The sequence below is a fragment of the Crocodylus siamensis genome, chromosome 3 (assembly GCF_052110815.1).
Source record: "Crocodylus siamensis isolate JL-2025a chromosome 3, ASM5211081v1, whole genome shotgun sequence".
NCBI lineage: Eukaryota > Metazoa > Chordata > Crocodylia > Crocodylidae > Crocodylus > Crocodylus siamensis.
This window is the reverse complement of record NC_143397.1, coordinates 142,089,730-142,107,764: the sequence shown is the minus strand read 5'-3', so window position 1 is coordinate 142,107,764 and position 18,035 is coordinate 142,089,730. Positions and strand designations below refer to the sequence as shown.

Below are 18,035 nucleotides of genomic sequence, written 5' to 3'. Positions count from 1 at the left end.
AATAGGAGATATAAATCAGCAGAAATAAAGGGAGTAATCTTTACTGGATGGTACCAGTATTACCTTCAGAGCAGACTCACAGAAGTGGAAGCAAAGGGGATGTCATTTCTATCCCTCAGACGATCTAAAAGACAAGAGCCAGTGCCTACTATCTATCTTGAAGAACCTTCCCAAGTGCTTAATGCATGCCTCCTTTCCTAAATAATTTCCATTTTTTTATTTCTCCCAAGACTGATAACGCTCAATCAATGAACTCTGACATAACTGGTACTGTACTACCATCATTGTAATTAGTCCAGACAGCTCCCTCTCCTTGTTGCTAAGGTGGATCATCTGATAGGTGAACGCTCAAAACCAGACCACGTATGTCACAAGAAATAGATGAAAGCTTATACTGTTTGAGTAGATGAGTATGCTGTTTACCTATCTGCCTTTTTCCTTATACTTTGGAAAAACACTAACCCCTTGAACAGTTCCAGATACTGAGTCACATGCTCCAATTTGTTTGTCCAACTGCAGAGTACAGTCAGACTCCTGACTCTTTAACAGATTTTGTTCTGATTGTACAAATAGTTTCTAGAAACTCAGAGATGCCATATTGGACACCTGCTTTACTGACTTACTGACTAATAAATACAAGTGAGGTTTGCTGTTGCTTACCACCTAATTGAGTGTTAGTGCCCCAATCAGAAAAGGATTGATGCCAGTTGCCACACTGATAGCCACAGTTTTACTAGGTACTGCTTCAGTATTTTTCCCCTTTTGGGTAAATGTATAGAAGTTATTGGCAAGTAACTTCCAGTATTTACTTATCCATTAGAAGTACTGTAACTCCCGTTACCGTAGTATTTGAATGCCCCATTATCTTTAGTATAATTATCCTCGCATCATCTCTCTAAGGAAGGTATTATCAACCCTACTTTAGAGGTGGGGAATTGAGGCAGAGAAAGACCAACAGACAAATACTTATTTGGCAACTCTTCTACCAATTTGGTACAATTTAAATACTTTTCACTCCTTTTCAGGTTTTTTAGACTCATTGTAATACAGGGAAATGTAAGGGATATAATGATGAAAAATAACATTTAAAATGTATGTAAATAAACAAGCTCTAGTTTAAAAATTCAGCTACTCAATACAATTTGGAACATATCCTGGTGCTCCAGGCAAATTTTAAAGAGAGTATGAGAGAGAGAAAAAATAAAGATGAATATTTTCTCTATGGCCAACAGTTATTGCTGGAGCTTTGTTATTGATTATCTAGGTATCATTGCCTCGAGCTAACAGAGACAGAGGCTAATACAGCTGTCTTTTTAAAATGACTGCAATATAATGCCTTCAAGTTTTCAAAATCTTTTGTACGAGGCGTGCAGTAGTTCAGCAAATAATACGGTTGACTAGTAAAATCATACTACATGAACTTCCTGCAGTTTGGGGGGGTGGGTGGGACTTTATATACAATTTGTTGAATATAGTCTAAATAAATTGCTCCTTCTTTACAATAGGAGAGCAGAGTTTTGGTTTTAGTGGGATTTTTTTCATGCTAAAATCATACCATTTTTGTAAATTTGTAGTATGATACTCAGCAACCTTGTTTTTTCAAAAGGTATATGTTTTATTTTTGTGCCAGAGTAACAGTGGTTATATATAGTATGAAGGAAGGAGACTGAGGCTTAGACCACTTTACTCCTTCTCTTCTGTACCATACTGAGATTCTGTTCACCTTGCAATGAATGATCTATCTTTGTTAGATCAGACAGGCCAGCAAGTCTTGTGTCAAAAGGGCCTGTTCAATTTATTATCCTAGCAGCTGGTTTTCTTCTATTGCCTTCACATACTGTACATCTGGAAGAAGACTTCTTGCAGCTGGGAGCCATTTCGTGTCTAAACCACATCCCCTGTCCTCAGTAGAAATGCTCTTTTTCTCCTTTTTCTTTTTTTGACAGTGAATGTCAAGCAAATCCTTAATGGGTTATTAATTAAGGAATTACAATATTGATCATTACAGAGTTTGGCCTTTCTTTTTATTTATATATCTGACAGCTTGCTGTTGTTTGCACTTCTAAGAGAATCTCACATATTTGAAGGAAAATATATTGTCCTTTTATATGCTGGTTTAAATTGTTTAAAAACCTGTGTTGGCTTCAGCAAATGTCTTTAAAATAAAAAGAAGCACGATTAGGTCAAAGCCAATATTGAAATCCTGAGGTAAAATCCTGTTTTTATTGAAGTCATTGGCAAAAATCCCATTGACTTCAGTTGTCAGGATTTTACTCCTGGAACCAAAAATTTTATTCTTTTAATCCCTATTTTGGTGACTAAATAGGTGGGCTGATTTTCAAACATGATGAGAAACTTCAGGTCCACTCAAGTAAATGCCAGTAACAGTGAGGTTACTTTTTTCATTTAGGTGCTGAACTCTTATTCAGACTCTCAGTTTTGAACTGTTGGGATTGAGACCTAAGGCTTCCTCTGGTAGTGAAATAATAATTGTTCCAGTTACCAGGTTTCATTTGAAAATAACAGTAATTAAAAAAATAGTTCATGCTTATTATGCCAAATCTATTTTCTTTAAATATAGAAACCTTTTTGGACCGTTTGGTTTTGAACATATTCCAAAAATTGCATATGGTAAGTAAGGTATGGTATCAAAAAACAGCATTTAATAGGTTCGTGTTGTTTTATGTGAAAACAATGTTTTGTATTTTACTTACTGATCATCTAAAATTTGACAGCTCTTCCACAGAGAAAGTGCATTGGGGAGAAAACAAAATGGAGTAATTGATCTGTGGGTGCAAGTTAATTTTAAAGGAATTTGTCATACTCCCTTCATTCCTTGCCTCAACAAATTGAAATTCTTCTGTGCGGTGTGCATGAAAGGAATCCTATCCTGGTTGTGTCAGTGTAGGCTCCAGGCACTGCATGTTTGGTCAACAAGCAACAGTGGGTGGTCGGGCTGTAGCACAGGACAAGGGCCCGCTGTGCACAGGAAAAAATGTTCAAAGGTGTTTAAGGGTGGTAAGGAAGTCTGCCGCCCTTCAGAGAGTCTGGAGGCTATAGATCAGTATTCCCTCTCACTGTTGTAGCCTGTGAGAGCACACTGCAAGATGCATAAAGGATGAGAAAACACAGTAACTGTATTCACCTGGCTACACATCTGTAGATCCTTTTTAAGTCATGCACGTATTCATCATTTATAGATACAGTCTTGTAAGTATTGATTGACATTTTGGTTTATCACGGTACATCAATAATTCTTGAGATTGGAAGATTTACTAAATTGTAGCTGTAACATGTCTAATTGGAATTTTCTTTTTCAATTTGAAGATAAACAACATTCTTTAGGGAATCAAAATTTGATAATCAATGTTACTTCTGGAATCCATTTTAAAAGATTCTGCTTGAGTTGCTTAAATAATATGCCAAGTACAGATTGTTGAGGTCCCAATTAAAATGACTTGAAAAAGCAACCTCTTTTTTATAGATGAAAAGAAAATCAAATATAGTCAAGAGTAGTTGCGAACTCAAAACATTTCATAAGTTTTAAATTGTTGTTTAAGGGTTTTAATTTTTTTCTATAATCCACAAATTAGTTGACTATTTTTAAATGAATTGCCTAAGTTTAAATCAAAACATTACATAGCAGAGTATGTAGGGTGTATTTGTTTCATGTTACGGATATCCATATATGTTTTATCTAAGCATGTAAATAAGTTTAAAATGTGTGTGCATGCATGGACATGTGTACACCTGTGTGTATATTTGTTTATATAAGGTATATATTTGTACATAGAGAGCCAATCTTGCTCCCAGTTGTAGACACACGCTTATTCTATGATAAATGAATGCATAACTAGTAAATAACCTCATGGTGTCGCAAATGTACGTAATCTAATTTTGTGCTGCTTTTGAATAGCCTGATTTTATTTCAGCGTGTGTGACCACTAAAATGTATGATTGTAGATATAAATAACAAAAACCTGTTTGAAATTAGTAAAATGTTACTTGAAAAATTCTTAATTATATAATTATGCTTTATTTGATTTTTTTAGTTGTGGATGGTAAAAGGATTAATTATGATAGTTGTATATTAGGTTTCATAGGTAAATGAGAAGAAATAATATTTTCATATTATTTTTTCATTCTTTAGTTAAAGATACACTTAAGCATTATATGCAAAGTATTTTTATTAAGGATCAGATACTATATTTTGCCATAGTGTTTCTGTGCCATCAAAGATGCAGTATGTTAAATATAAAGACCTGCATTTCAAGAACGTATAATGCAATATCTTAAAATGTGTTCCGTCAACATGAAGGCCTTAACTTTTAAAAAATTAAACATAAGATGCTAAGAATGTTAGGATTAAAATGTTATAGTAATTCCATAAGAAATTATGGAATTAACAATACACTTTTGATCACAGTAAATTGTTTGGGGTGTGTAAACATTAGTACCTCCATTCCATATTTTGCTCATAAAATAATTCCATGTGCTGAATTACATGGCTAAATTTGTACTTTCTTCTCTAGAGAGAGAGGAAGTTTAAAATAAGGGAAAACTTGTTTGTAAGCAAACCCTCACTCCTTTTCAAGATTTATACTTTCGTGTGTAGTCTTCAAGCGCTATCTTCTGGTCAGTTCAGAGCAAGATCAGCTTTTTTTAATGTACTCCAGATGTTTATTAGTCCTGAGGGTATATGTGCTCTTGTAGTTCCCTGCTGCTGTGTTATACTTGCTTGTAATGCTAGACAACCAATTAAGAAATTAGTTCATGTTAAACTTTCTTTTCCTGGTATAGTTGCAAACTGATGATGTGGGTTTTTCTAGTGGAACAAGAGTATTCTTTATGCTGTTTTCTGTTATTGATAAACAGTGGCAGCAAAACTTTTCTAAGTTTTCAAACATATTGGTGTAATATCAGATAATTTATTTTAATTGACCATATATCAAGTGATTTAGTAAATGTCTGTTTTCCTTCTATATATTAAATTGGCACTCATTTTTAGAAAAGAGAATATCAGTAAGAAAATTCTTAAATTTCCAAAGTCCATAAACAGTAAAGATAGATTTCTATATGAAGACTTGAAAAGATGGAATTTTCATTTTATTTGGTATTTCTTTGGGAAACAAGTTTGTCAGATGACAGCATTTTTAGCTTTTTAAAACATAAATTTTAACTGAAAATATTTATACCAACAAAATAAATTGTATTTCTTCAGCTAAACTTTTCAGAAAGTTCACATTTTACCGGGCTAAATCTTAGAAACCATGCTAAAGCTCATGGACACCAAACAATTATGCTGTGTGATTAGAGTTTTGTAGGGTCTTTCTAGCCTGTTCCCTAGATCCTTTTGATTTTAAGGGATAAAATCATGAGTTATGCTTCCTCCTTTATGCATGCATTCATTCATTCATTTTTATGTGGGTTTTTTTTTTCCTTGATTCTGAGGGAGAGGAAGGTTCACTTGCATTGAATCAATTTATTTAATTCCACAGTTGGTGTAACAGATGTTGGTAATTCTGGATTTAGAGCATTGTTTTTAAAAATCATTGGCAACTAAGTTAATGAAAAAATACAAAAACTAGAAGAGTTATCCTTTGCATGGACAACTGAATCTCTGACTCTCACATTTAGGCTTTTGCATTTGTGTTGCGTATGTCTGTTTGCAATTTTAATTCTTCATTGCCTATTTCTTGGTATAATGGAAGGCTTTCATTAAAGCAACAGATCGTCCACATTGTGTTATTCTAATGTATTGTAAAAGTATAGAAATTATGCTTATACATAACACAGCTATCCTAAAGCTAGTAATTTGTAAGGGTTCTACATGGTTGAATTAATTTTAATAGGTGAAGTATATATCCAGGGTAAAACAATATGATGATTCAATATTAAGGTAGCAGGTTAAGATGACAGAGCCTGTAGCTGTAAAAAGTTAATATTCTATATTGCACCTGTTAAGTGTGAAGTGATACTGTTGTTTTTCTTTGCTTCTTTTTGTAATGTATGCTTTTCATACATACAAATAGCAGTATATTAAACTAAACCTTTAGCATGGTACCTATATTTAGCTTTGCACTATTGTGGCTTTGTGTTTAGCTATAGCCATGTCAATTAGAAGCAAGGAGTCTCTCCCTTTTGAAAATTCATTGCAGGATTATGACAGAAATTAGGGTAGGTGGAAAAACAAAACAGAAATTAATGTTACGAAACATCTGTGAATTTATAATATTGGAATTTATTTTCTCTCTTAAAGACCTGGGTTTTACAGTTAATGTGAATACCTCTGAGAGAGGGTACTGGTACTTGATGAGGTGGATCCCACATGTGATCTGATATCAGTGTTCCTATGTGCCTTTGTAGTTCTTGAAAACATGAAATTGAAGCTGTTTAGAAATCATATATGATACGTATTCTTATTTTCATGATGCAACCTGAGGAATATGAAAATGTAAACAAATGGCAGTAATAATAATAATAAAGTAGTAGATTAGATTATTCAGTGTTAATATTAAGGTATTCTTGGTAACGTAACTTTTGATTTCAGTGTCTGTCTGTCTGTCTGACTCACTTCTGGACTACGTGCCTCTTACGCAATCTGTTTCAGTTTTTTTGGCTAGCAAATTGTTGTGCCCTGTGGGGGTCATGCTTGTTTATACCCTTGGTGTCTCCATGTTCAAACCAAGGGCATAAAGATCATGGTTACCCTAGCTGCCTTTCAGTTCCTGCTGGCCACATGTGGTTCCAAGAAAGAACTTCATAGTATCAGAACACTCGCTCACTCTCATTGTGTGGCCTTCTGCTGTTGGTTAATAGCTGTAGGTACTGGTTATTAGTTCTTTTGTTTACAGATTCAATTTAATGCAGTTTCCTTTTTTAATACTTTTCCCCATTTTTCCCTATCAAGTTTCCCCAGTACTGGATCCTGGGCCCATGGCAGTGCAGAAGCCTTTGGGACTCAAGAATTGCCCTCACTATGAGACAGGCAATTCTGCCTCTCAAAAAATGAAAGCAAAGGTGCTTTGGAGCTGGTTAATTTGTTGACAGGCACTTGTTTGTCAATTCTCAAAGATGAAGCAGAAAGTGAGGGAGTCAGTCTTTGTGCACGGTAGGAGACCTGGATTTCCAAGAAAGGGTCAGAAGTTCCACTGGAGGTAATCAGCAACAGCACCTGCTTCATTTTTACACTTGAAACAGCAAAGTTGACTCTGCAGTCCAGAGCTATGTGCGACTTCCAGTAGATCTTTGGTATTTTTGCCCTATTAGGAACAGTTTCTGATTTGGTTTTCTATATCTGCAGGCAGTTAAGGCCAGACAGTACAAAAAGTGGGGAATTGCATTCAGTTCCAGGAAGAGCTGTTAGGGAACTCTTGCACAGAAGTATCTTATACCAAAAATTTGAGTTCTATCTTCTCTTGTCATAGAATACATTTCTCCAGAATTAAGAAGTGAAGGGGTTTTGCTCCCACTATTTTCTTTTCTTGATGGTAAAGGGCTGGTGCCCAATTCTGAACTTGAGACTACTTAATACCTTCCTCTGTAAATCTGGTTCAGGAAGTTCCCTGTAGCCTCTGTGATTCCTTTTATCTATACATAGGCCTCGTATGTAGCTCTTAAGCTTCAAAATACATGTTTCCACAATGCAGCAAATAGCTTGGATTTCAAGTGAGCGCATTCCATAGTATGGCAAGGTTTTGCCATTCCGACTGTCAGTGCCACTGATGGGATTTACCATATATCTAGCTTTGGAAGCAATTTATGTGAGAAAACAATGTCTTAATTTATAGGCATCTTTGTGCCCAGCTTGTCCAACAAAATCTTCTTCATGAAACTGGTGACTTTTTTTTAGGGAATTCTCCAGCTCATTGCATCTTTAGGACTTAGAAGTTAAAGTTGTAGCATGACAGTCATCTTTGTAGCACTACAGATCAATAGTATGCCAACATATTGACCACAAATGTGGCTCATACTGCACAAAATATTCCTCTTTCAAGAGGGATTTTTTTTATAGTGGGACATTTTGTGCTGCCCATAACATCTGTCTAATTATCTGGAGCACTGCAGGGGGGCCCTCTGACACTCAGCATCCTACAGGTCTCTGCCCATGAAAGCCCCTGCCTCTGAATTATTAATCCATAAGGTGCCACCCTGCCCTGCCTTCTTACTAATTTCAGACTAACGTGTCTATGTACCTTTCTTTACTCATGAAAAATGCTCATTTATAGGGGCAGTTTTAGATTTAACTCCAACAGCTTGCATATGTCAAGAATGACACTTTGCTATATCACTTACAGGCATATCCTCAAACATTGGTAAGAATTTGTCTTAAACTTTTAGGCACATGTGCTCCTGTGCACCTGTAACTTAGCATGCCAGTCATTACTTCATTATATACATGGATAGTTGTAGTCAGTATATCAGTCCATAAGATGTTATCCTAGAAGTCCGGTTATCCTTATGCTAAAAGAGGGCTCCCAGGAGCTTTTCAAAGAAATACTCTTCTCTACTGTTACTTTCCAAAACACTTGCAACTGATGCCTTTGACACAGAATGAGGAACTGAACAAAATGGCTTTACAGACATCTGTTCTTGGACTGAGAGCAGTTTGTTGGAATTATTCACCTGAATATTTTTGGACTGAGAGCAGTTTCTTCCAATTATTAGAATATTTACTTGGATATTGACTAATGCCATGATGTTTTATGTTCATAGGTAAAGGGGCAGGGGGTTGACTGTACACATGCATGCCCCACTGTCTCAGGAAACAGTATCTGTGAAACTAGTGAATTTGATAAGAAATAAATCCTAAAAACTATTCATTTTGCAATCCTTCTTGGCCAGTTGCCTCAGCAGACAGTGTTTGTAATCACAAATACTCTGTAAAGGATGCCATCATACAGAAGTTTTTTTTCTGGAGTCCTCCCCAGGGGCCTCTCTTAAGACCTCCATCTTCAGCATGTTTGAGAGCAGCTGCTAGGGACAACCCTGAAGCAACCTCACCGGGGCATTTCCAGGTTTGAAATGTGTGGGTGGGGTGTGCCCAGGAACATCGTGCTTGTGACATACAGCTGCCCCAGTGTAGATATACCCTCAGATACCAGATATTTTTAATACCTATTGTCATTAAAAAAGAGAGAGAAAGTAACAGTTAAATATGAGTTCCTTTACCAGGGGTTGATAACCTATGGTTTACAAAGCGATTTTATTCAGCCCACGGTCTCAGGACATTCATAGTAGGGAACACCTTCTGTGGATGTTCTTTCCATGACGCCATGGGGAGAATCCCAGCTGTGTGTGGGTCGATGCACAGGCACTTTGACCCAGATGCCATTGCCACTTTTCCTGGCAGTGGCAGGCAGGCTTCCCTTCTGCCATAGTAGTGAGCACGTTCCCCATGCTACCACCAGGAAAAGCAACGGGGACAGGTGCTTCTTCGTGCTGCCATGAGGGAAAGCAGCAGGCACTTTCCCTTTGCCTCCATTGGTAAAAGAGGTGGCAGTGACTGGGTCCTAGCATCTGCCCACCTTCATGTTCCTGACTTGAACTGGGTCAGTCTGGCCCACAGAAAAAAAAAAAAAAGGTTGCTGACCCCTGCCTTTCAGGTCCACTTACCAGCCATTTCAGCTACTTACCCATTTATTTAGTATTGTCAAGTTTTCCTTTCATTCCACAATGTCTAGATTTCTGAAGGATCTTATCAGTTTATTCCCTGAAAAGACAGTCTGTAAGCCATTGGGATTGAAACACAGTACAGATGGGATTGATGGATTTGTGTGCATCATTTCTGTAAAAACAACTGTTTTGATAGTGAGAACTTAGGCTTGAAGGATGGGATTCTAGCTCTTATGGTAAGATATCTTTATAGTGTTTTTTTCTAATGACAAGGAGATTTTAGAGGCCTCATCTCAAGCTTTTGAAATATGAAATTGGAAGCTATTTTTCACAGTCAAGTAATTCATTTCCTGTCTTGCTTTCCCAAGCCATGTTCCTACAAATAATAAGCAACTAAGCTGCTGTCTAGAGCAGGATGGAATGGGATCACAGGTGCTTAATAAGCAGAATAGGATCTGTCTGTTCTATCCATATAAAATGTTGATGAGTATTTGATGGCATGATCACATACTTTGTAGTAACTCTGGTACTTTGAGCTGAATTGTCCACGTATAATCCACAACCTACCTTTCATCCTTGCTATGATAGACTGTATAAAGCAACCAAGATTCCATATTGGTAAAGGAACTGAGGAGTGGTTAGGGTCACCCACCAGCTTTTATGGCCTTGTTTGAGGCCCAAAGATACTCTTTGGGCACAGGTGCAGCAGCTCTGCATGCAGACCCAATGACCAGCAGGCAAACTCAATGATCCAGTTTGCATGTGGTACAATAAGTATGAACAAGGTAACTTAAGTATCGATTTCTTAGGATGAAAACTAGGGTTGTTTTTTTTCAATGATCTTCCTTCTGACACCCTCTTAACACAATGAAATTTATTTTAATCAATCCATTTTAAAATGATGATATTTGTTTTTTTGGGGTTTTTTTCAGGCACTCCATTGCTGCATAGTCCATTGTTGGACCTGGATGGTGATGTGCGTCCCTCTCCAATTGGCCATCTCAGTCAGACTGCTTCATTGAAAAGGGGCAGCAGCTTTCAGTCAGGTCGTGATGATGGTAGGTATTGGTGTCATTAAAAAAAAATGAAAATGCCCTTTTGACAGTTCCCTAGGTCCAGCATGTTTTATTGTGTGTTCCCCAAACAGTAAAGAGTGTTGGCATTCAATTGCAATAATTTTCTTGGTTGGTGTGGTGTTGGAAAATGAACTACTAGTTCCTACGAGTAATATGTGTACATAGATAATACCTGTTGCCTCTGTTTATCTGCAGAGGCATAGAAGCTAAACTGTAAAGGAAAGGGGAGGTTTGTGCTTGTTTGCAGAATGCAGTTTTTCTAATTAGTCATGGTCAGACCATAAAACTAGAAGTTTTCTTTCCCTTATTCACTGAAACCTAACTAAAGCTCCACCTTCTTTGGAAACATACTTATGCTAAGGAATTGCTCCTGTTTTTGAGGTAAAACTAACCCCAAATGAGTCTCCATTTACTAAGGTACAGTAGAGACGAATGGTCTTTTCCCTTAAATATGGTTTTTTCCTTGCCCATTACCAATTAAGTTCCCCCATCCCCCTTCTTTTTTGTTTAATATTAGTCAGCTGGAATAGTTGCATTTGCTCCTCTTGTGGTTTAATACTATGGTTTTTACCTCTGAATCTAACCATCTCCAGGAGCTGAAAGGATAGCATGTGTGTTTTTTAAAGTACCTACGTGATTTTTTTTTTATTCATTTAATGAACTTTCGGTAGTGCATACACAGGGTTCATGTGAGTTTGGAGTTGGGGCTCTTTGTACTTGGATGGCTAGTGACTATAAAATCTGAACTTACATCTTTGATATGAAGAGCACTTAGTTGGGCTGTTTTAAAACTTTGAGGTTATGTTTATGTATATACATAAATGCAAATTATGACAAAGAACCAGTATAAAAGTTACTGGGCATGGTCTGTTTGTTGTACTTTTTTTTGTTTGTTTATAATGTAGTAGCTATACCACTGTTAGCGAGCCAAAGGAGGTAGAGCTAAAGCTTTATTTTATTATGATGTCACTATCCCTCTAGCATACCAGTCTAGTGAAAAGAAAGTTTGTGTTTCTGAGATAAAAAGTACACTTTTGCAGAGTGTGGGGGAGAATAAAACCTTAACATTTACAGTAAACTCATTAAAAGTCTGAATCTTATTTTGCCATTGCAATTGATCTTTAAATGGGCATTTACTTCATTGTGTCATATTCTTAATGGGCTCAATATTTACAGGTCAAAGTATATAAATTAAACAGAACCACCTAAACACCCATGGGATAAAACCAAGTAACCCCTTGACTTCACTGTTATCACCCATGTCTTTCCTCAATTAATGTCATGGTTAAAATTAGTTTGTAAACAGTATGGGATAAAGCAGTGCATTTTGTTTGTTTAGTAACCTAGTTAGTGGTTACCATAAAAACTAGTGAATTTTGTTGGATAAAGATGAAGATGATATAATTGCCTGCATACTTTAAAATGGATGGTCTTGAAGGCAAATTGGTCTCTTGGAGCCCCCTTTTAACCTCATTTAACCACTGAAGTAAACTTTAAATCTATTTGAATCTATAATAGTGGGCCATTTTTCACCCCTTATGTGAAATCCCTAAAAATTGTGTACAATGTACAAATTCTAGAAAAATTCCATTCTTTTAAATTGTGGAACTTGATGCTTCCTTACACTTTTTTGTAGTACCTGATTTTCTAAGAGAAAATATTCTGGACTTTTCTTTCCCTTTTGAGATCTTGGAATGGAGGTATAAAGACTATTACAAATTTTTTTTTGTTTGCCTTGGCTACATAGAAGCTGAGTGGTGATCACATTTAGGCCAAAACTTGAAGTCACTGCACAGAGGATTAACTGATCCATATTATTCCATAACATGATCATTATGGCTTCAAAGATGGCTGGAACAAATTCAAAGAAAATTGAATACAAAACAGCAACATTGCAATAACATTAGAACTTTGGCCTGAATATCCATTTGTGAGGAAGCTTGAGTGGTGGCTGCACTTTCCTCTTTAACGCCATAACACCCAGAGCATGCATGACAGGAACTTTGCAAGCTAATTTAAGCACTAAAGAGAAAAGTTAAGAAAAAATAGCAGTCATCATAATACTAGAACTGTAGTTTAGAAAAATGTAACATTGAAATCTACCAAGTACAACATTAATTTGTTTAGTTAAGATAGTTTGTCGTAAGCTTCATGTTGTTCCTTGTAACTTCCATTTCCCCACTCTCATCCGCTACCTGAATTTTTTGTTCTTAACATCTGGAAGGAGTTTTTGCATTTTTTTCACTCTCCAAAAGACACATACTTCAGTTAAATTCTCACACACATCACCCCGATTGGGATCATCTCTGTTAACAAGTTATTTTTCCTGGGAAGGGAAACGGCATGGTGGTTGGTAGAAGTGCATCAATACATCAGGTCATATTGTATTAGCACTGATGAAAGGAAAAGTGACATTAACAGCGATTGGCTTTTTTTGGCTGATGTAACCAATAATGTCACTGATTAAATGCCCCATGCATGGGCGCAGCTGCAGCCTGCACGTGGCCAGGAATGCAGCCTGGCAGCTTGGAGAGCATCGTCCAGCTGATAAGTCTGTTGGCAGGAGCAGGGGGGGAAGGGGCATGGAGGATTTGCAAATTGAGGCCCCTACAGTGAGGGAAGGAATGGGGCTGGGGCTGGCATTCTGCAGCTGGGGCTGTGTGTGGTATGAAGCTGCAAGAGGCTTATCCAGAGGGTGCGGGGAGGTTGGTTCCTGACACTGCGCACCCCAAGGGAGGCATGGGGGGGCGTGTCCCCTTGGATCTGTGTGTGGGACAAGGGTGAGCTGTTGCTGTGGGCTGGGGCCAGGGGCTTCTCCCAGCAGGAGGCCTGAATTGAGGCTGCACTGGGTGGAAAGCTACGAGGTGGGCTGTGGTCACCCCAGAATTTGCTGTAGCTGCTCCTCCCTATACCCCCCCAGCGCTGCTACCTCCTGCCCTTAGTGCAGCCCCAGCCTCTGCTGGGAAGAGCCTGGCACCACCCCCGGCCCTAAGCATACAGCAGCAGCCCACTCTCGCCATGCACACAGATCCAAAGAGCACTCGCCCTCCATGTCTCCCCTGGGGTATGCACAGTTCTGGGAGCTGCCTTTCTCCCGCACGCCCCCACACAAGCCACTTGCAGCTCCATCTTGTACCCCATCCTGGCTGGGCAGTGCCTGCCCCAGCCCCATTCTTTCCCCCACTGCAGGGGTCTTGGTCTGTCCCCATACCCCTTTCCTCTGCCCCACCCCTTACCCGCTGCAGACTTACCAGCTGGACACTGTTCTCCAAGCTGCAGGGCTCTGTATCAGCAGTTGGATCAGTATTGGCTGACATGGCTCAGTAATAATCAGCCATTGGTATCAGCCTAAAAAATCTTTGTCGATGCACCCTAGTTGTTAGCTGTCCATCACTCAGTTTCTAGCTAAGGGTCCTTTGTTTTACTCTGCCTGTCACCACTTGCAGGAACATAAATATTTGCGTCTTGGTGGCTGTCATAAAGCAAGGTGACATAGGAATTACCATAGCCAACAATCAGAGTGGCTTAGAAACACAATTTCCTGCCCTATTCTGGCTGTCCAGTAGGGAGTTTCTACTTGCAACATGACAGAATGATCTCTTTACTACTGATGAAATCTTCAAAGTACCTTGACTGTAAGGCCAGAATATGCTGGTTGTTTAAAAAGTAAATGAAAAAATGTAAAGTTGCCTCACTGCATCAAGGGCTCCTTATCCGCACACCCCAGTTCAAGTGCTTTTTTACTGTAGGATGAGAACTTCCTGCTTCAAGGAGAGAAGGATCAAATATGCATTAAATGTTGGCTGTCTAAACGTAGTTTATGGTATAACAGTTGTGTGTATCCTGGCTCTTGTGGCAAAGTTTAACATCAAAAACTTTGTTACCACTTACTTATGCTAAAGTAGTTCTCTAAACAATGTTAAATTTTCTCTGGGTTCTCTTTTTAAGTACTCCCTAGCCCCTGCATTGTTACTGCAGAGAAGAAAGCACCCTCTGTAGGCAGTATCTCTGTACCTTACAGTAGAAGGGGAAATTCAGAGGGAATGAGGGGGAGATCAAATGCATTTTGAGGCCAATAGTTGATCCATATCGCCAAAAATAGAAGAAACTCAGCTGTTCCAGAAAGCCTTATGACATGTGTAAGTAATTCCTGGGGCTTTGGCACAGCAAAGTAATTGCCAGAGTTACACCCATTTGTCCAGTTTGGGGACTTCCTAAGATAGATGACCAGTATTTTTTAAAAAGTTAAGAATAAATACAGTACCTCATCCCAGCATGGTGAAATAAGTTCACACTTCATTATTGTAATTTGTAAAAGATCTCAGGTTATCAGGAAGAATACTTTCTTCCCATTATAATCAGTTTGTTGCATAGAATCATATAAATTTATGGTTGGAAGGGACCTCAGAAGATTATCCAGTCCAACCCCCCCTGCTCAGAACTGGGCCACCCCCAGCTGTATCATCCCAGCTAAGCATCTTTGATACCCCCAACTATATCATCCCAGTATCTGTCTAACCAGGTCTTAAAACCCTCCAAGGATGGTGATTCCTCAGCATCTTTGGGGAGCCTGTTCCACTGCTTGACCACTCTTCTAGTGAGAGAGTTTTTCCTACCATCTAACCTAAACTTCCCTTGTTAAGTGTTTTTGACTTGTCTGATAACAGCATTAACTGGAATCAAATTCTTAACCTGAAAATTAACATGCTTTAGTAAAAAGTATTTGTGCAAAACAGTTTACTGAAAATCCAAGTCCTCCTTCCTGTAACTGAAGTTGTGAAAACCAAATCAAAAGGTCATCAGGAAAAGGAGAAACATGGCTGTAGACAGATGGTTCCCAAGTTGCTTTCCCTTTCTACAGCTGTCTGTCAGCCCTCATCCCGTGTTTCCTCTTGTACCTGAACAATTGTACCTTGTACCTCTTCTCTTTTGTTGCCAAAGTGTTGACTAGCTTCTCATAATGTAGGCTAGCCAAAATGCCATTGTTTCTGTGGAGCTCTGTGCAACTCTTCCTCCTGTCTTTAGGAACACTGTACTTACTTTATAAGAGAGTTTTGCATTTCTAATGGTGTTATATGATGTACTAACATCAATGAGTTTTGTGTCCTAAATGTAACATTAGTATCACTATAATTTGTCACAGAAGAAAACTGGGGCTTTCCTAATTATGTGAAGCATAGAGAAGAGGTTAACAGCTTATCCAGGACACACAGTGGAAGTCTGTGGATAAACTGGTGGCAAAAAAATCTTGTGCCTCCAAATTCAGTTTTTTATCTTTAGAGGATAATTCTACAGGCCTCCTTTGCATGTGTACAGGGTATATACCATAAGGACCAAGCTGTAAAATTTTGCAAGTTAGGCCCAAAAAGTTTATTGAATCACAGCAACAAAATTTTAAAAAATCTCTATCATCACTTCAAACCTCTTTATTTATTCTTTCTTTTTCCCTTAGCTTGGCGATATAAAGTTCCTCAACAAGTTGCATTTGTTGAAAAGTTGACAAAACTTGTTGTAAGTCAGCTCCCCAACTTCTGGAAGCTCTGGATTTCTTATGTGAATGGAAGTCTTTTCAGTGAGGTATGGAATAATGCATATAAGTGACTTTGAAATGACTGTAAAGCAAAGCTCCATAGACACTGTGTATTTTGGAATGGAGTTGGAACTGACAGAATATAGTATGTCAGTGGTAGAAAACATTTGACTATCTTTTTACAGTTTGGGGATCATAGAAATGTGAAGGACAGTCTAAGCAATTATATAATTAATGACTATTGATTACTTTGGATTGAAGAAATAGCACCACTTAGTACTGTTCTCAGTAAAGTATTTTACCCACCCCTGTTATTTCATAAATCTCTCTCTCACACACCCCACCCCCCCAGCATGCACACTTCGTGCAGCATATGGGACTGGTCTGGGGCATGCACTGCTTGCAGTGCTTAGAGCCAGTCTGGACTGCATACTGCATGTCGTATTTGCACCAGATCAGCCCTGCATTCTAGATCCAGATCCAGGGGCTCATGGACTGGCTCTGCTCACTGAAGCCAGCACGTGGGGTATATGTTGAACATGTGGCCCATGTCGATGCTGACTCTGGCACGTGATGCCAGTCTGTGGGCCCAGTCTGTCCTGTGCATTGGCCCTGCACCCCTCATCTTGCCTGTGGGACTGGATGAGTTTAGTGCCTCTGCTGTATACCATCATAATCATTGCAACTAGAGACTTCAGCCATTGCTTTTGTTTTGTATAATTAGTTACTCACCAGGTCCCATATGATGTATTTGACAGAAAGGGGTAGGCAGCAGATGGTCTTGCCTTCCATCTGCTGTTCTAGTAGCAGGATCTTAGATAAGAGGCATCCCCAAAAAAAGAAGTATAATTTTATGTCAGATGAGGGTTTAGTGCCTTCTATCTCTAGGTCACCAGTTCATATCCTATTTTGGTTATTAGTGATGAGTTCTTACCCACCTGTCTGAAGGCTTATTTCAATCCAGTTCCTAAAGAGCATTTGTCCATGTGACAGCCGCAGCCAAAGAGAGTGCTGCCTCTCTGCAGCTTCAGCAGAAGATTGAAGCAAATGCACGTAGGGAAGGAATTCCATGGGTATTAAGGCTGAAGCACTGTGCTGAATCATTAGGGAAGCTTATTCTACGCTTTTCCTGTTCTCTGGCTAATAAAATTATTGTTTTTTCTATGTTAGCTTTATTGCCCATGTTTTATAAACATTAAACTTGTATATTGATTTGATGACAGAGAATATTTAAAGCTGTAGGATTTTAACTGTTCAAAACATTGAACAAGTCCCTTCTGGCCCCTGTGAAACTAATCTATTTTGTCAACCCTGTTTGAAAAGTACTTAAACCAGTGCAAAAATGGCATTGCATTTAACAGTGCCTCACAATGAATCACTTGGAACAGGACTGAAGCTTTTCAACTCTTGTCAACCCAAGTGTTGATTCCTTTCAAAATGGTGCTTTGCTTCATGAAAGATGAGAAATTATAATTTGAAAATCAGTATCATCATGGCTACCAAATCACTCTTCTGTTTCTTGGGAGTTGAGGTGGTAAAGTCCAAATCCAAAGTGTAAGTTACTGGGTTTTTTTGTTTGCAGATATGTAGTCAAAGAGCAATTTTATAAGAAACCAAAAAAGCATGTGTACATATCTAAACAAAGCTGAGCAGTTCTGCTTTTGAGATTTAAATACAAGAGAAAATGCCTAATTTCATACAGTATCTAACCAGAACATTTTTTCCCTATCAAAAAGATAGGAGGTATTTGCACTTTAAGGTAGTAAGCTGTTTCTTATACTCAGATTTTGACATGGAATATTGTCCTTATTCTC

General features: G+C 38.3%; 1 protein-coding gene across 2 annotated transcripts in view; it reads left to right on the top strand.

Annotated features, from left to right (window-relative positions):
* The window catches only part of EXOC2 (exocyst complex component 2), a 186,811-nt gene that overhangs the window by 82,333 nt on the left and 86,443 nt on the right, over positions 1 to 18,035 (top strand). For both annotated transcript variants that reach the window (XM_090039380.1, XM_090039381.1), the window contains exons 12-13: positions 10,548 to 10,673; positions 16,144 to 16,268. In XM_090039380.1, coding sequence (XP_089895506.1) covers positions 10,548 to 10,673; positions 16,144 to 16,268 — 251 coding nt within the window. The remainder of the gene's footprint in view (positions 1 to 10,547; positions 10,674 to 16,143; positions 16,269 to 18,035) is intronic.